General features: G+C 35.0%; 1 protein-coding gene across 1 annotated transcript in view; it reads left to right on the forward strand.

Moving 5' to 3' along the window:
* Positions 1-13,718, forward strand: part of LOC136218638 (callose synthase 9) — a 46,201-nt gene that overhangs the window by 18,448 nt on the left and 14,035 nt on the right. The window contains exons 21-33 of the mRNA XM_066005653.1: positions 502-551; positions 2,366-2,452; positions 2,658-2,743; positions 3,169-3,193; positions 4,641-4,735; positions 8,659-8,740; positions 9,891-10,051; positions 10,145-10,265; positions 10,835-10,932; positions 11,019-11,109; positions 11,201-11,361; positions 11,461-11,570; positions 12,731-12,865. Of these exons, the coding sequence (XP_065861725.1) occupies positions 502-551; positions 2,366-2,452; positions 2,658-2,743; positions 3,169-3,193; positions 4,641-4,735; positions 8,659-8,740; positions 9,891-10,051; positions 10,145-10,265; positions 10,835-10,932; positions 11,019-11,109; positions 11,201-11,361; positions 11,461-11,570; positions 12,731-12,865 (1,302 nt within the window). The remainder of the gene's footprint in view (positions 1-501; positions 552-2,365; positions 2,453-2,657; positions 2,744-3,168; positions 3,194-4,640; positions 4,736-8,658; positions 8,741-9,890; positions 10,052-10,144; positions 10,266-10,834; positions 10,933-11,018; positions 11,110-11,200; positions 11,362-11,460; positions 11,571-12,730; positions 12,866-13,718) is intronic.

Here is a 13,718-nt window from a genome sequence, read left to right on the forward strand (position 1 = left end):
AAGGTTAATTGTAGCAATTAAAATTTGCTAATCACAGTGAAACAAGCTGGTGTCCACTAACCATGATAAAATATTAGTGCAAAGCTTAGTGTCTATTTGAATGATTTACCCTAATGTAAACCAAAGGATTATTTTTGGTCATTGGGTAGGATTGTAGCAATTATTTACTTCTTTTTGCCTCAGGATTTCAATGCTGTAATTTCTTTCTCAAAACCAGGGGTTGTTGTGGGCCAGGTTTTGCAAAACCTGTACCTGACATGGCAAGAAAAGTAATACCTAATTAGTCTCAGGGTGTATGGGTTTGGTTTAGGTGTAAAGTAAACACGACTTGGGTTTCATTCTGGAATATGCACCCAAAAAACCTATTGAATGTATTGGTATGGTTGGGCTCCAATGAGTTTCGCCCTCTCATAAGTGTATGCACCTATGTAGTAGTTGTTTAGTTTGACATTGTTATGTCTCGAGTGCTTAGCTGCTTCTGACTTGTTGATGTGCATGCAGATAATCATAATGCCCTGGCTGTTGTGAGTCTGTGGGCTCCAATTGTTGCTGTAAGTAGCATTTAATTTTGAAGCATATATATTTTTTTTTGCATGTGGACATTTTGAGCGTACAGTTAATACTTTGTTCACCTAAGAATTCTGCCTTTTTTTTTGGTTTAATTGCTGTAATTTTGTTTATGGGCCTCGTGGTTATATTTTCTCCTCTGCTTTTCCTATGATTGACTAAATCTGAATTTTGGGAAATTTGGTTCCGAAAGTTTTCAATTTGTAAGTATGTAGGATATGCACGAAAAGTCTTAACTATTATGAAAAAAAATATAAGTGAATAGAAAGAACTAGTATGTTATTGATTCTGCATCAAATGGAAAATAAGAAAATGAAAGGAGAGGAGAATCCTAGAGAACAGAAAAGAGACCTTGAGATAGTCCAATTGAAGCTTAAGATGCGGCGGCTCAATCCCACAAGGCTTTTTCTCGTCTCATTCCAAATGCTGCATCAAGTATATAGTACAGTTTTTGAAATTTCCCTGTACTTCTGTTTCCAAAACTCTCCTGTCTTCCCTCGTTAAGTCTTAATTTGAGTGCAAATGAATAGAAAATCTGGACGGGCTGATGCTTATCTTTTTGCTAGCCTATTATTCTGTAGAGCTATCTTCTGTCACTTGGGAAAAATTTACCAATATTAAGACATTTATGATATTCTAAGAGCTGTATAGAGATGCACACATACCAACCAAGAAAGTTATACTTCTACCAAAATTCTTTAAGGGGTTTTGCCATATTTGATTATTTTTGTGTCATATGAAATCAAAAGAAATTTTATTATCATGGACTTACTAATCCAGAGGGCGAGCCTTGGCGCAACGGTAAACGTTGTTGTCGTGTGACCAAGAGGTCACAGATTCGAGTCATAGGAGCGGCCTCTTGCCAAAAAAAAAAAAATTGGTAGGGGAAGGCTTGCTCCCAATACACCCTTGTGGTGGGACCCCTCCCCAGACCCTCGCTTAGCGGGGACGCGTTGCCGCCCTATGGACTTACTAATCTATTCAGTCAATTTTCTGTAATACGATCTGCTATTCTGCCAAGGCCTTCTTAATGTACATAAAGGCAGAGCTTTACTGTTTCCAAATATACTGAAACGATGATACAGTCTTGATTTATGCCACCAGACTATCATGAATACTTGTTGTAATAACATTCTTGTGTTCTGACTATGTTACATGGAAACGAAACCGGACACCAAGAAATGGTATTTGTAAAAAATATAGGAAAGGTGAACATGGGGGAAATGTGAAAATAATAAAAATACACCTTATCTATAAAAATTTAAAATTATAATGATGTATATTTAATTTTGTTTTTTAATATATATATGAATTAACAAAAGTTGCATACAAGTCACATAATAGAGGGAAAAGAACAAATTTTTTCATTTTAAAAGCTTGTAAAAAATGATCTAGAATTATTGAACATATGATTCACATTGATCTACTTCTGGAAACAGATTACATCCTAGGAAACGAGTTCCCAAATTTTAAGAAAAGAGTTTCCAGGTTTGTTAAATTGCAGAAACGTGACCCATAACATTTTGTACAAATTTTTGAGAGTTTCCATTTCCGAAATGTTTTAGAAACATGAAATGCTCGAAAATCAAGGTTTCCGTGCAACATAGTATTCTGTAAATCAAAAGAAAGTGGCAACACATAGCACAAAGAGTGTATTGGATAAGTAAATAAATAATTACATAAAGGATAAGCCAATTAGTAAATCATGCGATTAACAAGTATCTGCCTCTTTTTATTAGGATAGACATTACTTTTCTTTGGTAAACATGTGATATTTATTACTTCCTTTCATCAACAGATTTATCTTTTGGATATTCATATATTCTACACTATCATATCTGCCATCTGGGGATTCTTGCTTGGAGCAAGAGACCGCCTTGGTGAAGTGAGTAACTTCTTACCTTTCTGCTTGTCTGTGTTCTTGTTTTTCATTTTCTCCTTCAATCTTAACTCACATCTTGCTTTCTGACTGCTTAAAAGTGGTTACTGATTGTTTTGTGTTGGTTACCAATATTTCTACGAGACTTTCATTGAAGTTTTGTTTCTCTTGAGTTTCTTCATTAAGACTCACTCTCAAGTTATATCTACAGATTAGATCTCTAGAAGCTGTACAAAAACTGTTTGAGGAGTTTCCTTGTGCTTTCATGAATACTCTTCATGTTCCACTTCGTGACAGGCAAGATTTTCTTTGTTTTCTTCCTTTCCCATAAGCTCTGTCAGATATTAATATGAAGTGGACCTTTAACTATAAGCTTGAGCTTTTAGTTCAAATGGTTCCATGACATGGTATCAGAGCCAGTTTGACCAAGTGGTCCAGGGTTCGATTCCTGACAGCCCCATTTGTTGAGTTAACTGCAGGACATGGTAATATGGGCCTGTGTTTGCACGCTTCAAGCCCAGTGGGCATTCGCGTGTGGGGCTGTGTCAGATATTAATATGAAGTGGACCTTTAACTATCAGCTTGAGCTTTTAGTTCAAATGGTTCCATGAATATTATGGTGCTTCCTGTTAGTTGAAAATATTGTCACTTTCTTTTATCCAAAAAAAGTAGCTTTTTAGTTATGCTTTTGTTCTGGCATGTGACAACTTTTCTTTCTGCAGGGTATTCGAAAGTACATCTAATCAGGTGAGTTCATTAAGGCTTGGAATTTTTGTGTGCAGTCTTTTTGTTATTTCTTGACACAAGACAGAGGCACAAGAACTATACTAGACATGTCTGAGTCTCAAAGATGCTTGAACATATTATAAAGGGGAGTAAAAGAAAGAACAGCTGATATTTGTTGTTGCGACCCTATCCTTATCTGCTACTAAATAGGAAAACTATTACTAAAATGGAAATCCTAAGTATTCCAGGAATACTTTTAAACAGAAATGTAGACAAATTGATTTACCAGAAGCACAAGAATTTATAACAATCATAAAAGGTTTGTAAGGCTTCTGCATCGGAGTCCACTTGAAGAGTACCCAACCCTAGTTTTGTAGTTGACTACAAATGCTGATGCTTTAGTTTTCTGATTGTCAGTAACATCTGCCTATTATTGAACAATGTTGCCATTGAATTTTGAATCTGAATGCCTATAGTCAATTTATTCCTGTCCTCGAACACTTTAAACATGGACTGATTATATGAGACTTGTGGATTATGCGCTCACTTTGAAACTCTTTAACTTGACCTGCCAAGAAGTTGCTTTGTTATTTTGAAGATATCAAACAATGCTATTAAATTGTTGCGGATTTCTTTCTTCGATTTTGCCCAGTTTTTCTTGATTTTCTTCTGTTATATTATTAACATTGTTATAATAAGGTAAATTTGTCCACCCAAGCTCACCTGTTTGTTCTGTTTATCCAGTTCTCCCCTAAATTCTCATACTCAAATATTATAATCTTCAGAAACTTAATCTGAATGCTCTTGCTCTTAACTTTTTCTTCTGATACCAAATTTTGAGAAGACTGAATTTAGCTTCATCTCAACGAATTTAATAAACACAGGCAAATGACTAATACCAACTGAATTTTATTTAAATTCGTCTTGACATGTATAATGAATATAACCACCTCAATAAATTGAAACCTATTTACATGAATTTATATGCAATAGTTATAAAGGATTTCAATGGCCAATTCCTTTATTATTTATATTGGGTCAACATTCTACTGTTGTTCTATTGCTTACCAAAGTTCCTGCAGTGTTTTCAAGTTAAGTTTATTTGATTATTTCATGTAGTTTGAGGATGTATATAAATATTTAGCAGAAAATGTCTTTCTCCTTTTTTTTTCTTTAATTGTTGAATTATATACTCTTTTGAATGTAAGTACTACCTATGTACTAAACAGAAATACTGTTTAAGTGGGCTGATATTGAGGCTACAAGTCCGAGATTGATGCGTTGTTGGTTCTTGTCCTAAGTCATTGGGAATGGAGACCTAATTGTAGCTGGTTCCCATCCCAGTTCCAGTGGATTCAGAAGTGGACATTCTGTCTTTGTTTCTGTTTTTCTTTTCTAGAAGAGATCTTTTATAAAATATGAAATTGATTATGAACTTCTGTTACTTAATTTCTGTCTGTGCATGAAGGTTTTGGAGAAGAGAAAGATTGATGCTGCCCGATTCTCTCCCTTTTGGAATGAGATTGTAAAAAACCTGAGGGAAGAAGATTATATTACTAATCTGTGAGTTCCACATCTGATAAGCTATTCTATATGTTGCTCATACTTTACGTGATAATGGTTGTGGCTGCTAGACTTTTTTGTTTCTTTTTTATTCATTCTATTGTGTAACCGGTTGCCATATCTATGAAAGAGCATTTTCAGATTTTTTTTTTATATAAATATGTTTCCTGTTAAGTTAATATTTTTGGTATGTAATTATGGTTAGAGTTCATCTTGAGTCAAGTTGTAGAATTATTTCAAACTAGTACAAAGTCTACATAATCATTTCTTGTATTTATTTGTCTAAAGAACAATACAATAGAGATTGACAAATGTTCTTGCTGTCAATTATTGATTAGCTATAGATATTTATACAACAGATAAAATATTAAACTAGGAAAGCTAATAAATTTACAGCAATTGACTATTTACTATGACTATTGACTATTTACATCTATTCACATTGTAACACTCCCCTCAAGCTGGAGCATAGATATTTATCATGTCCAACTTGTTATAGATATAGTTTACTCGAACCCTATTTAAGGCTTTAGTGAAGATATCTCCAATGTAAGCCGTTGAAATGCTGTTTTCTTCTAGCTTCTCACGAACAAAATGGCAGTGGTGATTTTGTATCCAAGTTCGGACAACAGATGACGAATCTACATAACTTCACAAACTGATTGAGACATTGCTCGATACTCAGATTTTGCACTGGAGCGAGATACAATATGTTGCTTCTTGCTCTTCCAAGAAACTAAATTTCCTCGCCTAGGAGTCCCTTTTAAGTAACATAAGATCTTTTCAAGAATATGCTATAGCAGGTCTAAGATAATTCAACTTTCCCGCCGAACGCCTATATCTTCCTGGATCTGCAAAAAGCTCTCCTTCCGATGTGAGATGCCAATTCGGAGTCATAGGCGCACTGCATGACTTAGCTCTAGATTTTCCTTTTTTGACAACAATTCAAGAACATATTTTCTTTGAGATAGTAGGATTCCTTGCATACTCCTTGATACCTCAATTCCCAAGAAGTACTTCAGAGCCCCCAGATCCTGACCATGACGAAAGAATTTAGTAACAATATTGTCTACATATACGAGAGGGCGAGCCTTGGCGCAACGGTAAAAACGTTGTTGCCGTGTGACCTGAGGTCACGGGTTCGAGTCTTAGGAGCGGCCTCTTGCCAATTAAATTGGCAAGGGAAGGCTTGCCCCCAATACACCCTTGTGGTGGGACCCCTCCCCGGACCCTCGCTCAGCGGGGACGCGTAATGCGACCGGGCCGCCCTTTTTTTTTTTTATTGTCTACATATACGATAAGGAGGAGGATACATACCTGATGTAGATGTTTATAGAAAATAGAGTGATCACACTTGCACTTCTTCATCCCAAATGTCTCAACTTCTTGGCTCAACTTCCCAAACCATGCCCGGGGACTTCGTTACAACCCATATAGAGATTTGCAGAGATGACAAACTTTGCCATACTTCCACTGAGCAACAAACTCGGGTGGTTGCTCCAAGTAAACTTATTATTGAAGGCCCCCATGTAAGAAAGCATTATTTATATCCAACTCATGCAAGGACCAATTGGAACTGGCTGGCATTGAGATAAAAAGACGCATAGAAGTCATCTTTGCCACTGAAGAGAAAGTGTCAACTCCATACGTCTGAGCATAGCCCTTTGCAACAAGGCGAGCCTTTAAACAAGCAACTGAACGATCAAAATTGACTTTCACAGTAAACACCCAGATGTGATAGGCCTCTGAGACAGATTTAGGAACAGTAGTAGAATCAAGTGAAGCAATAAAAGAACGTGGAGAGGATAATTTGTCATAGGAAACAAAAGCAGAAATAGGATATGTGCAAGATTGTTTACCTTTGCGAAGAGGAAGGTCATCACTATCTTGACTGGACTCAAAGGTTTGATCTGATGGAGAAATAGTGACTGGTACTGGATCAGATGCAGGAGGATGTTGTCGCCTTGAATACACCCGTTGATAGGAGTCCTAGATGGCTGTGAGGGCTGAGACTGAGGAATATGGTTGACTTGATAGACCAACATACTGTCAACATCAGTTTCGGAAGTGGATGTATCTGAAGGTAGGGGATATAAGGTAGGGCGCTCCAGAAATGTGACATTGGAAGACACAAGGTACTTATTAAGAATTGAGGAGAAACAACGATACCCTTTCTGAAGACAAGAGTAACCAAGGAAGACACATTTTAGTGCTTTAGGATTAAGTTTGGTGACTTGTGGTCGAACATCTCGAACAAAGCAAGTGGTCCAAAAAATTCGTGGTGACACCGGAAATAATGGTATGTTCGGAAAGAGAGTGCTGCAGGGAGTCTTACCTTGTAAGATGGAGGAGGGCATGCGATTTATCAGTGGAACATGTGTCTGGATCAAAAGAGCTCTGGCGGTTTGAAGTAGATGATGATTCTTTCGTTTAGCTACACCATTTTGAGATGGTGTATCAACACAGGAATATTGGTGAAGTGAAGGATACCATTCTGGAGCATAAAAGTTTGAAAAGGTCCAGAAAAGTATTCTTTAGTGTCAACGGCTTTGCACAGAGAATGCAAAAAATTTTGGGGGTAACGAGGAAAAATAGCTGCTAGTTAAAAGTCTGGCTCTGAAATATTGGAGAAAATATTCTCTCTATTAGACACTATTATTTACAACGATACTCTATTTATATACACTATATAAAGAAATTAATCATAGATGCAATTAGCATGTCTATGAACTTTTTGTAATGAACCGCTAAAATGTAATACAAGGAATTTTTCTAAATAATCACTCTAGTTACTTGTAAAATCCTTCTAAACATCAATAAACAGTCCTTTTGTCATTCCTATGAACAATTGTAAAAGATAATTTTTTTTTGCTTTAATCATAGTTAAAAGGACTGTTTACCATGGTCATACATAACAAAAATTTGAAAATGGTGAGGGTGGCTTAACTAGGGAAGTAGCATACTTCCATGTTTTTTTCAAGGAAATATGTTATCCCCTATATATTATTATAAGGAAATGATAGTAATATGCAAAGGTTTTCGACTGACTTAATTTAGTAATCTAATTGTCGTTTCTGTTTACTCCATTAGTTATCTATCTGTAATGACCTGCAATGATTACAATTTTCTTCTCTAAATGACATGCATTAAATAAATGTAATTTAATCACATGATTTTCTTTTGTTAATATGAATTAGATACAAAAGAAATTCCTCTTGATTTTTTTAAATGTTTAATTGTTTGCTTGTTTAAATTATCGGGGAAGTAAATGCCATGTATATTTTTGGATCATATTAGTTACAAAAGCAAAACATATGCTAATTTGAGGGTAAAATGCAAATGAGAGTTGCTCAACTCTGGCTATTGTTTCACTATAGTATGGCTATTAAAACTTACACTTGTGTCATAAAAATAATTGAACATTGATTTTTGTCCCACTAAAGTCGTTATGATTTTCCAGCCAAATCTAAATCTGGAATAGATGACGTGGCATTACTTCGGTCATGAATCAAGCCACTTTAAATTTTGAGCCACATCTTAGCTAATGCATTGTCAGCAACAAAATATGCCAATTGCTGTCTATAAGCAACAACAAATTGAAGTTTTGGGGTGTTTCTATTGTTGATGTGCTATTAGTCGAGCTGAAGTGGTGGCTCTTAGACTTTAACGTAGCTTGAGTCCATGGTAGAAGCATGCTAGGTTAGTTTTTGGCTGAGACTTTGGTCGGAAATTCATAACAGTGACTGTAGTGGGATAAAAATTCAAGTTGATTTATTTTTATAGCACAAAAATTGAAGTTTATTGACCATAGTGAAACAATAGGAGAAGTTGAGTGACCCTCATTGCATTTTACCTGTTAATTCGAACTTTACTGCATATCTTTTATGTTAAACTGATTTTTCTCTTATGTATTTTCCTTGAAGCGAAATGGAATTGCTTTTGATGCCCAAAAATTCTGGAAATCTTCCCCTCGTCCAGTGGCCCCTTTTTCTTCTTGCCAGCAAGGTTATTCCTTAGCTTTAAGCACATTGCTTCTCTTATGTTCTCCATATATATTAGGGCTAACTTAAAAAAGAAAAATACAGATTTTAGCTTGAAACAAGAACTTTGACAAGGAAAGCAATATACTTTCATATTCACTTCAATAGCAAAATTACATAATTGATCATATATGTATGTATGCGTGTGTGTTTGTATGTATTATGTATTTTCCATCTCTTTTTTTTTTCAATTGTAGCAAAAATATAAATATTTTTTTAAATTCAACTTGAAATCCATTTACTTGATTAAAAAGTGAAAGACAGTAAAATAAGAAGAAATATTGAATACTTATTGGAATGGTAATAGAATAAAATTTAATTACAATATCACTAAAATTTATGTATTCATTTTTATTGAACAATCTAGTAATACTTACATAATGTGTCCTACTTTTTGCATTTCTAAGTAGGAAAATCAAAATTTTAAAAGGTGACAAATGGAAAAATAAGAACAATTGTCCACAATTAGTATGTCCTTTCAAAGTGGAGGTGGGAGTTTCAGTTTCAAAATCCAGCTTTTAATCCCCATTCATCAATTTAGAAGGGGGGGAAAAGAAAAAAAATAACCAATTTAGAAAGATTATTTTTTATTAAAAATACCAAGCAATCTTACTGAATTTCCTTTGGAAGTACTTAATTTCATACACTTTTATCAGTTTATTTCAAATTTTCTTTGAATAACGTTGTTTCTCATTTTACTAATTTGTCGTATTTTCTTTTTTAATGTTAAGGGATTCATGACAAAACATGTTATTTGTCAAAATTGAAGTGAATATTAAAGACCAATGGTTTTTTTCTTTAAAATTTACTTTGTTATGCTAAAAGGGCGGCCCGGTCGCATTACGCGTCCCCGCTGAGCGAGGGTCCGGGGAGGGGTCCCACCACAAGGGTGTATTGGGGGCAAGCCTTCCCTTGTCAATTTAATTGGCAAGAGGCCGCTCCTAAGACTCGAACCCGTGACCTCTGGTCACACGACAACAACGTTTTACTTTGTTATGCTAAAATATGAAAAAAAAAACTAAACTTCGTGATTTTTAATAATTAGCCTGCTCTCTTATAATTTCATCCTTTTTTCTTGTGTGGAGAAACTTACTTTTTACACATGGTCTATGTAGATTTTTTTGGCTAAGGATATTGCTGTTGAGAACAGAGATTCACAGGATGAGCTATGGGAAAGGATTTGTAGAGATGACCATATGAAGTATGCAGTTGAAGAATGCTTTCATGCACTTAAATTTATTCTGACAGAAATATTTGAAGGTGAAGGCAAGATGTGGTAAGTTTGCTTTGAAGTAGTGGTCTCATATGTTTACAAGTTACACTGACAGGAATTGAAAATCTCCCAATCGTGATTATGCCTCCACATCAGGGTTGAGAGAGTTTATGGAGACATCCGATCAAGTATTGATAAGAGGAGTATTCATGTTGACTTTCAGCTAAACAAGCTATCACTGGTTATTTCACGAGTAACTGCTTTAATGGGAATTCTGGTATGTTTATTTCTAGTATTGAAGTTTATAACACTAATATCCCGAGAAATACATATGCATGAATAGCCTAGCTTGTGCCTAAAGTAATGAATAAAAAATTAGGGATTCAGAGAAAGTATCTTTTTTAGAAGAAAAAAAATAGTGTGGTTAGTTATTTTCAATTGTTTTTTCACAAGATGTCAACCTTTGTTGGATGGGAAGAATTACGCGTATTGGAAAGCCCCTTTTGCCCCCCCTTTTTGGCTTATCTTTTTGCGCAGTGGATTCGATAGCCCCTTTGTATCAATGAGGCGAACTCTGTCCACTATGTTGCATGGAACCAAATTTGATATTTGTAAAAGGACTCAATGGACACTGGAAACAGTTACTTGTATAAAGTATGGGAAATGGACACCAAGAAATGATATTTGTAAACAAAATTTTAGTGTCTCCTACTGTTTTAGCATATACTAGGTTTACTAGTACAGTAATCACCATTGTTATCATAATCTTACTAGGACTTGATACTGGTTAATATTTACTTTATGCTTATTTACTTGGGCATTGCGTTTCGAATGTTCCTCCTTTAGAAAGAGTCAGAAACATCAGATTTGAAGAAAGGTGCTATCAAAGCTGTTCAAGATCTCTATGATGTTATGCGGCATGATTTCCTGTCTGTCATTATGAGGTTTGCTTACCTTGCTTGTGTTTGCTTATGAGATGAACCTGTTTGTTGCGCTTTGTGCCAAAGTATTTTATGTGGAACATAATCAGGGAGCACTATGATGATTGGAATTTACTGTCAGAAGCAAGGTCTGAAGGCCGTTTGTTTACAGATTTGAAGTGGCCTAGAAATGCTGAGCTGGTTTGTTATGCTAGATTTTTCTTGTTTCATTTAAGAAGTGGTAATTTTTGTTGTTGTTTTATTTGATTTACTAACACAATAATATATGCAGAGAACACAAATCAAAAGAATGCATTCACTTCTAACTATCAAAGAATCTGCTTCAAATGTTCCTAAAAATTTTGAAGCCAGACGTAGGCTGGAGTTCTTCACAAATTCCCTTTTCATGGATATGCCTCTGGCAAAGCCAGTCCGTGAAATGCTGTCATTCAGGTTATACTTTTTCAGAGCATAAATTGTTCTGAAAGGCACATATACAAATATGTATGCACAATGCATTTAGTTTTCTCATGTATTTTTACTTTCATGCAGCGTGTTTACTCCATATTACTCAGAGATTGTTCTTTACAGCATGGCTGAACTTCTAAAGAAAAATGAGGATGGAATATCAATTTTGTTTTACCTCCAGAAGATATATCCAGGTACTTTCTGCCTGATGTTTTATGTATGCTTTTGAGATGATGTGGTTCAGTGGATATTCTTAGATATCTGGATGCCTATCACTTCATGATCTTGAATGTTCTTATGCTTTTGTGGTTCCCTGTATTTTTGTTTTAGTCTATCACTTATGGGTTTTTTTTTTCTTTTTCTTTTTTCTGGATGTTGTTGGATGTTGATTCATCTAAATACTTGGGAAGAAGACATTATTTCCTGCTATTTGTCTTCTGTTGTTATATATTATTTTGTTTCTTAAATTCTGTAGAGCAGCAATTTGTCATTACACAACTTGACTTTTACTTCTCCATCTAATAGTCCAGTTGTATATGACTGGACGATATCCATTCCAATCTATAAGTTCTTTTCTGTTCCCTTAATTGTTTTTGCTGACCCTTATCTCTTAGTGAACTATGTGAATTCCTCCATATCTCTAACATGGTAGTAGAGGTCAAGGTCAATATGAAGTTCATTTGTTGATTTAGAAGTTGGGAGTTCCAAGTTACTGAAAAAAGGATAGGGACATTTAATAGTCTGAATAAATGTTAGGATTAAAGCTCTATTTGGCCCCTGTGGTATCCAAAATTTTGTCATTTGCCCCCTGTGGTATTATTTGGTAACATTTGCCCCCTAAGGTATTCCCATAGGTGACATTTGACCCATTTTGGATGAAAAATTATCTGATATGTTAAATTTTTCGCATGACACAATTTTTAACACCAATGTGCCAATTGTTTTAAATTTTTTTTGCCATATAGACTTAATATATGGATAAAATAAGGAATTAATTTTTTTTCTTATTTATCTACATATAAAGTCTATATGGAAAAAAAATAGTTAAAATAATTGGCCCGTATCCGTGCCACATGTTAAAAGTTGTGTCATGTAAGAAGAATTAGCAAATCAGATAAATTTTCATCCAAAATGGGTTAAATGTCACATATGGGAATACCACGTGGGGAAGGTGGCAAAATTTTGGATACCACATGGGCCAAGTAAGTCTTTATGCCTAAATGTTATTGTTACATTTCTTGCAATTAATTTTTTGGCATGCCATGTTGTCTTCAGAGATGGTTGACTTTGTAACAAGCATTATATTCTTTTTTCCAACTGCTTGTGGCCTGAACACAATTGGATTCTATCACAGATGAGTGGAAGAATTTTCTTTCCCGAATTGGCCGTGATGAAAATGCTTCTGATGTTGATCTCTTTGATAGTCCTAATGATATCCTTGAACTTCGATTTTGGGCCTCTTACAGGGGTCAAACGTTAGCGAGAACAGGTAAACATCATCTCTCTCTCTCTCTCTCTCTCCCTCCATACATTTTTATGGGGGCATGATGCTTTTCAGTCCTATTTTATTATAATAAAAATACTCTTTCTATTCTTGATTCTTGAATTACACATCTTTCATGTAAACATGTACCTTTTTGTCCGTATTCTATACTGGCGAACTTTTATATATAGGTAGTAGGAAACCCAAGCTCGGGCATGAAAATTGAGTGTTGACGTCAGAGGGGCTATAACAAAACATGAAGGTCCTAAATAGGTACACGGAGAATTATGAAGGGGCCATGATATTTAATAGCCCACCTCCACATTGGCTTGTGAGAAAGTGACAGGAAAACTAAGCTCTGTTACCACTTAATAGGAAACCTAAGTATAAACTCAAAACCCAGTTGTTGAGGTTATAGGGGCTAATAAACAATGGACTTCTTTAACAGATTATGGAAGGGAAAAATGGGGAACAAATTATTGCTTGTCCTCAAATTTTATTGTTACATTTGAAATCAGTTCTATATGTCTTTTGTCTTTGGCTGCAAACTCATATATTTTTATGTAGCATATTCTTCGAAAACTTTGCTAAAGATGACTTTGGGCTGTCACTTTAAATTAAAATTTTGTTTTTTTTGTACCTATAAAATGTTGTCTTCTTGTCATGTTTGTAGTTCTATATGCAATCTACAAGCAACCCTTCTTCTTCTTCTTCTTGTTAATTTTCTGTTTTAAAGGGCCTTAAAGATAGGGTACATGGTAAGGTTACTGATATGAATTTCTATCAGTGTTTAGATTTTTTGTACGTTGTTTGACTGAAATTTGATATGGAAGAGTGATAGAGGAAGCAACTTCTTGTT

This window comes from Euphorbia lathyris, chromosome 2 (assembly GCF_963576675.1).
Source record: "Euphorbia lathyris chromosome 2, ddEupLath1.1, whole genome shotgun sequence".
NCBI classification, from domain to species: Eukaryota; Viridiplantae; Streptophyta; class Magnoliopsida; order Malpighiales; family Euphorbiaceae; genus Euphorbia; species Euphorbia lathyris.